This window comes from Poecilia formosa, unplaced genomic scaffold (genome assembly GCF_000485575.1).
Source record: "Poecilia formosa unplaced genomic scaffold, Poecilia_formosa-5.1.2 Scaffold122, whole genome shotgun sequence".
Lineage (NCBI taxonomy): Eukaryota > Metazoa > Chordata > Actinopteri > Cyprinodontiformes > Poeciliidae > Poecilia > Poecilia formosa.
In genome coordinates, this window is record NW_006800061.1 from 1,099,397 (window position 1) to 1,110,803 (window position 11,407).

The following is an 11,407-nucleotide window of genomic DNA, read 5'->3' on the forward strand; positions in this document are numbered from 1 at the left end:
TCAGGAAGCTTCAACAAGTTGTTCAGAAATAAATATTACTCACAAAACCTAATTTACTTAATATTTTACTTTTATCGCACCAATTTTTCTTTTAAATATTAAATTTCCTCGTAAAAACAGACAGAGATGCTGAGATTTTTATATTCCAAGAGGAAATTTAAAACAGAAATAGACGGGTAAACGTGAAGGAATGGAGTTCTGCTGGGAGAAGCAGAAGAAGGGAGGGGGTCTCTTCCTGTTTCCAAGTTAGGGGTCAAAGGTTATTGGTTTGGGATTAGTTGATACCAGACGCCTAAATAATCTGTCTGGTTTTGGCGTTTGTATATGTGTGAGGCTCTGGCCACCGCACACATTGTTCACAGACGGATGGGAACGAGAGCGTGACCAAAGTTCAACAGCAGCCGCGGTGTCCTTGAAGTGACCGAGGAAACGGTAGACTGGCATAGAAAAGAGGACATCTTGCTGTGGTCGCCAGGGAAACCTCTAATTTTAGAGTTTAGGGTTAAGGATGGAGAGCTAATGAGTGACTGGCAGCAGTGAGTTTAGGATGTGTGGGTGTGTTATGACCTAGCCTTAAGCTTTTTTCACATTTTGCCACCATTTGAGCGTCCAGCACAAAGCAGTGCATCACTGTGAATTAGAAGGACAAAGCTTTGTAGAGCCTCATGTGGTAAGAAGTGGGGGATCTCTACCAGTTTTCCACATGCATAGACTGAGTTTAGCGAATTCTTTACAAAATAGCTCAAGCTCCCTCAGAGGTGACATGTACTAGATCAGTGTTTTTCAACCTTTTTTGAGCCAAGGTACACTGTTTTAATTGAAAAAATCACAAGGCACAGCACCAACCAAAAAAGTAAACAAAGATACTCTGTAGCCGCCTGTATTATATATATATAGCCAATATATATATATATTCAAAGTGTCTTGAATAGGAATCCAATAAACACAAAAATGTATTTTTTATCACATTTTACATTTCTTATTTCAAATTGCACGTAAAATGTCCACTTCAAAAATACACCTGAACAGTGTCACAACACTGTGGTGTTAAATTTAAAGAAGTTGTACAAAACTTCAAAGTGTTTTACAAACTAATCCACAAGCATTCTTTAAGCTGGAATACAGAAAATCATTATTATTCTGAAAGAAGAATATTTGGGAAAGATTTCACTGTTACAATATGAAGATTTGCATGTACAAAATGTCAATATCTGTATATTTTACCCATCTAGTGTGAAACCTGTGCATGTTTGGATGAAAACAGCTGATTTCCTGGCAGAAATTGAAGAAAGACAAAGCTCTTCCTCAACAGCTCTCAGTCTCTCTCTGGTTTCAGTTTTTATAGTAGCCAGGCTTGAGAAGCTCACTTCACACAGACATGTTGTGGGAAATGGACCCATGTTCTTTCTAACTACTGCTGAGCTTCACTGTCGTCACAGTCTTGCTAGATACGATGCTCTCACCGCTACCTGTAACATTCATGCATCACTAATTCTCTTGTTTTAATGTAAAATGCTCTGTACCTACTGCCATCCAGTGGTAAGAAAATTACATGATTACGCCGCTAGCCACTACTAACCATGGTTTCGTTCACACCGAGCTGAAGTGCAGCGGCTCTATTTCCCTCCTGTAGTGCCAGATCGACAGCCCTCAACTTAAAAGCTGCATCATGAGTTTGAAAAAATTTCTCCGTCGTGCCTGCTGCTAGCATGTGATTGTTCTAAATGAAAATTAAAGCGTTCTTCTCTGATTTACAATTTTGACTTATAATGATTCACTTCCTGCTAGAGAGCCCCCTGGTGGTTGAAGAAAAATACACAGAAAAGCCGCACCGGGCTACAATCCACATGGTTCAAAGTTTAGGAAAAATGTAGCAGCTTATAGTCCGGAAAATACGGTACCATAGGTGAAATTGAATAATTTCCACGGCACACCTGACGATCACTCACGGCACACTAGTGTGCCGCGGTACAGTGGTTGAAAAACACTGTACTAGATGGTAGTTTTCTGACACTTACAGTGTTTTGCAAGTGGACCTTAAATTATAACTAAGCCCCAAATCAGCTTTTTTGTTTTTGCTGATAAACTGTCTAAATAGGTTATTTAGGGTTCTATTTTTAAGTTTCTGTCTGAATGTAGACATTTTTGTGTAAATTTGTTTTGGCATTATTTTGCCTTAACCCTAAAAGACCTAAGTTTCAAATGCCCGCCTGGATGTTTTTGCTTATTTTAATTGTACGCAGTTCTTTTAATGTCCCATTATTTCATAAGACCTGAAACTTTTGATATCTTAGCAAGTTATTTTCGCAATTTACAGTGCCGCTCAGATTAATTTCACTCCCTCGTACTGTGAAATTACCATGGTAACCTGATATTGGCTGAAAAGACTTCCCTTTTAGAAACCATTGGAATTTTTCATATAGCGCAAATAGGCCTGTCGCGATAAGAAATAGGTTCTAAGAAAATAGGGGCAAAAAATCGTGTAGTGTGAACTATTGCATTAGGTGGTCGGATGTGCCCATCTTCTTTATTTAAATCTAGTGATTACTGAAGGGCAATACCGACTTCATAATCTGCACTCTTTTGGTTGAATGCAGTATTTATTTCCACTTTGGCTTCATGTTGTTTAGTTTTTATTCAAGTACGTGTTTTGTTAATGGAGACTGAGAATCCATTTTATTTTTGTTTTAAACAAACAAAACAAAAGAAACTAAACAACAAAAGAAAACAGTCTTATGTGTTTGGAAAATAAAGTGTACCTAGCTATGGCAGGAAATCACATGCATTATTAGTCATTTTCATTAAATCAGTGTCAAAAGTCTTGAAACAATATTGTCGTTTATCACAATAATTTTTAGACAATTAATCGCTCAGCAAAATTTGTTATTGTTACAGGCCTAAGCGCAAAGTGTGGCAAAATTAAGGTGCAAATTTGGCTGGATCGTTGCCGCTACGTTCAGTCTGGAAGCGTTAAACCTTCTCGCTTTTTTAGAAAGCTTTATGGCCATAAAGGACTCCCCAACAACACAGAAAAAGACTTGCTGGATTTATCACTTGTTGTTTTCATTTTTTTTAAAAAGTCGCTAGAGGTGCAGGAAAATTTGATGAACATAGCGACAAAGTGGGTAAGTTGACAATAGTACCTTTTTCGTTCTGATCACAGCCCCACTCACCCTTTCATTCATCCTCGCGCTGGGCCGTGTTTCTTTGCTCCGGCTCAATTTGCTGGAAGTTTTCAAAGTTTGCCAGGGGCGGGGTCTAGCTTTCCCAGGGGGGTTAGTAACTACCCTAAATTTAGCTCCATCCATCTTCCTATCAACTGCGAAGAGAGGCACCTCGAAAACATGATGCTGCCACCACCATGTTCCACCATTGGAATGGTGAATTCAGGGCAGTGCAGAGTTTGTTTGCCACCATTTTGGTGAGAAAAACAAATCCCAATGAAATGCAGAAATTTGTTGTTGTAAGGTACTGTGAAAAATAATTTGATTTGCCAAAATAAAGAGTTCATAAGAGTTCATATCCTGCATCGGTTTGTCACCTGAGCCAAGTGTGATGATCATTTGTTTTTGCCACAGCACCTGTTATTACTAACCGCTATCAAATGTTTACCCACCATAGTGTCCCACACCCACCGCTGCAGAGCGAGCGGTGCAGTTTCACCTCAAGTTTCAGTGTCTCTTTGTGTAATTCTATTTGTGTGTGTGTGTGTGTGTGTTGAGGCTCTGTTCCTGCCTGCTTTCTTACTCTCTCTTCTCTCTCTTTTTTTATGTCCTGGGATATCGCAGTAAAATATAACCCCTCTCATGTGCGCTTGTGTGACACGCCCCCGGTTCTTTGTCTCCCTTACACACACACACACACACACACACACACACACACACTCAGTCTCACATTCACACAGACAGGCCATTTGCGCCTGACTGCTTTAATCGCTGAAAAGGGGAGTTTAGCACTTAACAATAGTAGTTATGAGCTGACCTATTATTCTCACAGACACAGAGCGACACAGAGGGGGACACTTTACAGAGGAGGACCAAATCCATGAACTGAGTTAAGTGTTTTTTTGTTTTTGTTTTTTGTGGATAAACATATTTTATTGCGATTTAATCAAGACGTTGACATACTGGAATTTTTTTTCTTTTTAAATCATGCCAAAGGAATATAAATTTATCCTAATTTCTTACAACAGCTACCAATGAACTGAAACCAGGTGTTTAGCAGCAGACAATTGTTGCTGTGAGTTGGGAATAATGGTATAGCAACCAGAGTAATTACATATTAAACATCCTCTAAGAATCATGCTTGAGATGAACTTTCATTAGAAAGCTGGAGGAGGACTCCGTGTCGTTTTATTTCAGTGAAAAGTTAGACCCGAGCGTAGATGGAAAGCAGAGGCAGTGAGGCGGTAGAAAGGATGCCAGTATGGACAGGCTGACAGACAGACACACAAACATACACAGGGATTATCCCTTGTGTAATCCTCCGTTTGAGGGTCAGAGTACTGTGTAAAGAGACAGGCATGTCCCGAATTTTCACACCACCGGCGTTCCTAAGTATCTTTTTATTTTGTGGGCGTGTGTGTTTGGGAGGATGTGTGTGTCAGAAGTTTAGGTCAAAAACTCATCACTCGACTGGTATTCTCCCCCCTCTCCTCTCTAATTCTGAAAATATGGCATTAAATATGTTTAAGTGTGTTGAAATGCATCTGCTTCTGTTTGTGCATATTATTTTTTTGTGCCGCTGCGTGACAGATGGAGGGATCATACAAGAGAACAGCACAGATTAGGGTTCTGCACCGTGTTTGTGTGTGCTTATTTCAAAACTGTGCCTGCGTAGCTGTCAGCTGCTGGCCCGTGATGCAATTCTTTTTGGAAAGCTTCAACTTGTTGCCTCGACGTCCAGCTATATGCTGGAGTTCATCCTTATTTCATTACATTTGGCCGGATGGAGGCGCATCCTTTTACAATTCTTTGTAATTTGTGAAAACCTTGCAGAGGTGAAGGCTAATACAGAGCTAATGTACATGTACTGCACTGATGGATTGGGTTTCATTTATTGCGCTCCATAGTTCGGGTTATCAGTGTGCGCTTTGATGGAAAAATCATGCTATTGATTTATTTAATGTTCAGTTTAACAGCCCATCCTTCTGGTCTCCATCTTTTATTGTAAGTTGAGCAATTTGTCACTGTCTTAGAGTCTTATATTACAGACTTGCGTGTCTATTGACAATTGGACAAGATAAAAATAAGTAATGCAACAAGCATTTTTTTTTTGGTGCACCTCTACAAATTTGGCTGTTTTGAAAAGTTGATATTTGCAATAAGAACAGAGTCAGAAATGTGGAAATGAAACCCTCATTTCCTAAGACATGTTTTGAGGTTTTTGGACTGTGGGAGGAAGACGGAGTACCCAGTGAGAACCCAAGCACGCACAGGGAGAACATGCACAGCAGTAACCGTTTCTGATCTTTAGTTGTTGACCTTAATGAAATGATTTTACAGCAACTCTTATGTGAATCACTGGAGCCCACTGATCAGAGATCGTCCCGTTTTCCTCATTGAGGTTTCAAGCATCATTGTGTGTGTGCAGTAAAAGAACCTGCTACGTTTTGTCAGAATCAACTTTATTTATTAAAGTTTGTGTGCACACACAATGGCTTTTTGTAAATATGTATAAATTAGGGCCGCTACTAATGATTAGTTTAGTAATTTATTACACTCTTGGTTATTCTATTAAACGAAACATGAGAACATTCTGCAGATTTTTAATTTAGCTATGCACGATATTAGAATGACATTAAAAGATGTAAATTTAAAAAAAAAAAACAATTCAATTTTCTATTTAAATAAGAAAATAAACATTTAGTTGCCCAAAATGCAGTAACATAGCATTCCTTTAGCAAATAAGAACTAGACTAGACTTGACATATTTACAGATGAGGGTGTTTTTATCTTAAATGGCCTTATTTTGAGTCAGTATCTGTTAGTGATTAATCAGTTACTAAAATACTTAGCGTAGATATGAGTTAGTGCATGGTATAGGTCTGATTTGGACTTTTTTCCTGGAAAGTGTTCATCAGAGAGACAGCCTGGGGAAAGAAACCATCTCTGGCTACTCGTTTTATTTTGCAATCACCAACCAGCAAAAATTAGTAGCAAATATCATAAAGCATAAATCACCGTCATCGTAGTCGCTGAATCACTTTTTAAGGACAGTCATGGATGAAGCAGCCGGTGTTAAACGGAGCCCTGCTCTCTTTACGGCGGGTTGAACGCAGAGAGTCAGAAGCATCCGTTCCGGTTCTGATAGCTGCACAATGAACGTCGCATGTAACCCTGATGTGCTCTGAAAAGGCTTCGACACGGTAACACTCTCCTATTGTCACCAGTCCCCCTCCCGCATCCACAGATATTTATTTTTGCCGTTGTAATCTCTCATCTCCATGGGGATTTATTGTCGTAGCCCATGAATGCCTTCACCATAGAAACCTGTTCCTCCACTCTTGCCCTGCTACGCCCCGTAGAATAGGGTGGGTGGGTACGCATGTGCTTTTGTATCACCTAGACAGCCCTGCTATCTTCATTACAACATATAGAAGAAAGGAAAAAGGGGGAAGGGAGGCATTAAAACCCAGATTATTACTGTCCTTTTTCCCCCCTTTCTAACAGTGTTTTCCATTTGAATTTCTGTCTATTTTGCTTCGATGTTTGAGGCGGAACGGAGTCATATCTGAACAAATGGGTGGTGCTCTCTCTCCCTCTCTCTGGGGTTAGTGGTACTCTTCATGACCCTCTTTTTCCATGCAAAGAAATATGCAGTTTCAACTGTCTGCAGTCTAAAAAAAAAATGATGCAGTGATAACTTCGTATGTAAGAGCTCTGCGTTCAGGATGCTCATAAATACTCCAAACAAGTACAATGAAAAAACAGTGGGTGGGTGGGGGAGTATAGTCATGTTAGAATAGGTGTTTATGGAAGCTTTTCCTGCTTGATGTGGTATGAAAACCGAGCCGAGGAAGTCTTAATCCCTATGCCGATCGTCGTCCATTAGTAATCTGGCGCAGTAGGCACACTTTCTGTCTCTCTCTCAAGGGTCTTCTGTAACTCCGCCCTCCCCCCCTTTCCAGCCCTCTGAATTTCTCTCCCGTTTTCTGCCCTCGTTTCTCTGAGCGAGGGTCCTGGGAGGCGGGGGAGAGGGGATGGAGGAAGAGGAGCTCTGAGGGACGGAGGAGAGGATGGAGGACAGTTAGTAGGACAGGCGTTCCCTGAGCAGGAGGGGAGAGAAAGAGACAGAAAGGAAAGGCAGAAAGAGCTGAACAGGATTTCAGAAGGCAACCGTAGGTGAGAAGGAGCGAAAGGGAAGTAAGAGAGAAACACAAGCGACGGTAGGTAAGGCTGTAAGCTCATCAGCTCACGTAACCATTCATCCGCTCATTTGCACGAACTAACAGGAGAGGTGGGAAACGTTCCCAGCAGGGTAATCAGCTTCTCACAACAGTTTCGTCTGCGGCAATTTTGTAAAGCAAATAAAGGCGAATCATGTCAAATGCACAAAGCGGAGTAAAACGGCAATTAGCCAGCGATTCTGCACACCTCTGGATAATGATTAAATCGGTTGAGCTATGCAAAGTGAGAGGCTAAGGTAAATGCAGAGAAAGCTCAGGAATGTTGAATCACAAACCCGACTTACACGATTCCACTGGATTAAATGAGCATAAAATATTTGAAGAAAATGCACCACAACACCGCCAGTCTGCGCCTGCAGACGAATTTGGAGTCGTCTTTAATGAAGCAAGAAACGCGCAGGATGTCGGCTCGCTCAGGCGTCAGCTGTACGATTCAATGTTTCTCACCTGCGCCTGACCTCTTTGTATCAGCCATCTGTTACAGTTGTAGCTCAGAAGCTCTTGACTCCCATCAGAAAAACTTGGTTTTACTGTCTTCTCTGGCTTGTTTGTGAAGGGAGAGAGAGAGAGAGAAGAAGAGTGTAGGAGATAATGTAAATTAGGCCAAAATGGGGCCTTGGAAGAGAGAAAGAGGCTTCCTGAGCTGAGAAGAAAAGAGAGCAAAGAAGAGAAAGCGGGGGGAAACGAGAGAGTTGAAGTTATGGGAGCAGCAGAACAAGGTTCCCGGTGTTAATAGCTGCAGAGACAGAGGGCGAGTTTGAAGCAGGCCTAAGTCGCCGTGACGAAGCTCCACTTAGGTGCCATCTCCGAATGAACCCACTCTTAAAGAGAAGCACTGTTTCTGAGAAGGATCTGCAGGGTGTCTTTAATAGAGGATTGTTCTTACAAACCAGAATTGAAGTAGTTTTGTCGCTACTCAAATTGGGCATCCAGTGCTTTGCAAAAGTTTTCGTCGCCCTTAAACCATTTCATATTTGATCATATTATAATCACTACTCTATAGCTCTGTACAAAGTATTACATAATTAGAGGGAGGAAAATGGCACGTGGTAAAAGCCTGACGCAATAAATCAGTTAACCGCATGATAAATTAAAACGAGCTGGATGATTTTATTTGTGTGATCGTTTTTCTCAGTCTTTCTAAAGACTGGATGACAAAAACTTCAGTCTGGTGGAAATTTTGCTTATAGAGACTTAATAATTCCTTTTATTTGTTGTTTCTTTTGTGTGTTTGTGTTTTTTTTAAAAAGATATTTAAAATTTCCTCTGGTTCTAGAGTTAAATGTCGGTCAGCAATTAAAGTTTATTGGTTTATGAAATGGGGAAACTTGCATTATTATGCCATTACCAATGTATTACTTGAAAATGGTCTAAAAACAACATTATCATTCATTGCAATAACTTCTGGAGCAATTTATCATCCAGCAAAATGTGTTGTTTTGACAGGACTGCACATAGCAACCATTTCTGTTTAACCCTCTTTACTCTGATGACTAGAAATAAAATCCAGTGCAACAAGGACTTTAGTTGAAGGGGTGTGCATAAGACTGGCATAATGATGTCATAAACATGACATAACACCTGTAATGAACAAGAAGGGGTAAACATGAATACCTATGACTGCTGTCATGAAGTGTCATCCGGTAAATAATGACACTTTTAGTGCAAAGGTGACACTTTTATTGCAACTTTTAGTACAACTTTGCATTAAAAGTGTCAGTATTTACCAAATGACAGCAGTCATAAACATTCACAAACAGTCAGAAATAAAATGGATCATGAAAAATCCCTGTAAACAAAGTAGCTCAATTCAGGGCAATCCTGGCAGAAGAACCTGTTGGAGACAAACCCCTTGAGTCTGAAGACTGGAGGTTTACTTTGCTCTACAGACGGTCTTCAGGCGCCGCTCGCTTACAGCACACCTGATATAGTATTTCTTCATTGCTCCTCTGATGCCGACAGGAAAGCTTCGCCTTGACTCTGCAGTAAAACCTCGACTCTGATGAGACACATTTTCTGAAACGGAATCAAAGCTTGCGTATGTGCAGCTCAGTTTTACTTTTTCATTCCTGGATCTACAAGCAACTTCTTATTTTTAGCAAATTGTTTTGATTCCCTTATTTTTTCCTCGACTTATCATTGAACCTCTATGAGAAACGCTCAAGAATCGGTTTTGAGTCTGAGAAAACTCAGCCGCGGTTCTTGTATGTGATGTTTTATTGGACTGGGTTTACCTCTTAAGAAGTGTTTATCTCCTCGTTTTTGTTCTCTACTCAACTGGTTTATTGCTTCTCCCACACACACACACACACACACACCTTTCCCCATCCATCTCTCCTCCTCCCAGCTCTACCTCATTAGCCAATCATGCGTAAGAAGACCTGTTCTATTTTTACTCCGACCCCCTCCCTTTGCACCGCTGCTGCACTGTGGATGTTTGTGTGTCCGCTTTTATCGAACATGGCAGACCAGAGTAATGAAAGTCAAGGACCGTTTAAGATGTTAATAAGGAAAAATAAAGATGACTCAAGAGGAATGGCATCTTAAGTATGATTTAAATACCACGTTTTTACTTTCAAACTTGTTCATCTCACATCCCTGACCTTTACTTCCCCTAGAGAAGCGATGTCGTCGTCTCACAGTGCTATCAACAAATTAGCGTCAAGCTGCTTGAAAAGTATCTGTTGCTGTGAAAGGTTGTGTGTGTGGACAGCGCTGCCAAGGAAATTTGGGTTGAAGAGTTTGTGTATGCTGACCGCAGCTGCAGGACACAACCGTCGTGACTCATATTTTAACAATTGAGGAACTCGCTTCTCTTTCTCTGGGTTTACAAAGATGTGCTTGTAACCAGCTAGTGACCCAGATGAAAGTCTCTGTGGAAATGTGATATCATAAACTAATGAGTTCACCTGCTGCCAGCTGTTATTTGTGTTAGGCAAATATTTGCAGTGGGTTTAACGTACAACATACCTCCATGCTTTTGTAGGAGTCGTAAAACCCAAAAGGCATTTCATCACATCATGCTTCATCACTCACCTCCTTTTTCTTTTCTTTCCTTTTAATTTACTACAGATTGACCCATCACCATGACAACAGAAGCGGGCTCTGAGACAGAGGTGAAGGAGAAAGCAGAGGAGTCAGCTGCTCAGCCGGACCAATCGGAGACGGCCAAGCCAGAGAGCCAGGAAGTAGCAAACGTTGAGGGAGGGGAGAAGGAAAAGGGGAAGGAGAAGGAAAAGGAGGGCAAAGAAGGCAAAGGGATAACTCGATACCTGCCAACATGGTTTAAGAAACAGAAATCTCAGGTAAAGTCACACTGATGTTACTATGCTGTTGAGACTGCGTGAAAAGCAAGATTTCAGTTTCACTATCAGTGTCTGTTTACTGGATCTTCAAAGCCAGGAGTGTTATCTAAGGTCTAAAACTGGGATTTAATAAAAAAAAAAATGAAATTCTGCCCATTTAGACATCTCCAACAAAGGAGGTCCCAGCAACAGAGGAACCCGTCAGCAAGGGGGTAGAGGGAGAGGAGGAGCCTGCCCCGGAGGTGAACGGCCACGCCGAGGAAGTGGAAGAGAAAGAGGAAGTGAAGTCGGAGGAAGTCAAGGAAGCAACGCAGCCTGAATCTGACTCCAACGCCAGTGCAGACACTGAGGTAAGGGGCTCTGCTATGTGTATCATCAGCATCATGGCAAAAATGGGAAAATGGGAGCTGTACTTTCAGATGTGTGAATTTAGTCCAAAATGTTTGGAAAAAATTACAACTGGAGCCATAGAGATGATTTGCAGTGTGTTTATTTTCACTTTTTGTCATGTTGAAACTGCAAACTTCAATGTATCTTAAGGAGTTTTTATGTGACAAAACAACATAAAGTAGTGGTTGACTATGAAATGGTAACATTTTATTTGAAGGGGGGTGAATAAGGCTGTCATGAATAAATAAATCATAAGTAAATCAATAAATCATTATTGATATAAATTTGTTATAAAAGTATTACT

The 11,407-nt window shown here is 40.8% G+C and overlaps 1 protein-coding gene across 17 annotated transcripts in view; it reads left to right on the forward strand.

Moving 5' to 3' along the window:
* The window catches only part of epb41l2 (erythrocyte membrane protein band 4.1 like 2), a 48,163-nt gene that overhangs the window by 8,346 nt on the left and 28,410 nt on the right, over positions 1-11,407 (forward strand). For 15 of the 17 annotated variants that reach the window (XM_016675841.1, XM_016675853.1, XM_016675838.1 and 12 more), the window contains exons 2-3: positions 10,481-10,713; positions 10,875-11,063. In XM_016675841.1, the coding sequence (XP_016531327.1) occupies positions 10,495-10,713; positions 10,875-11,063 (408 nt within the window). In that variant the 5' untranslated portion in view covers positions 10,481-10,494. Of the gene's footprint in view, positions 1-7,187; positions 7,392-10,480; positions 10,714-10,874; positions 11,064-11,407 lie in introns of those variants that run through there. The other 2 variants (XM_016675840.1, XM_016675839.1) reach the window with 2 other exon arrangements.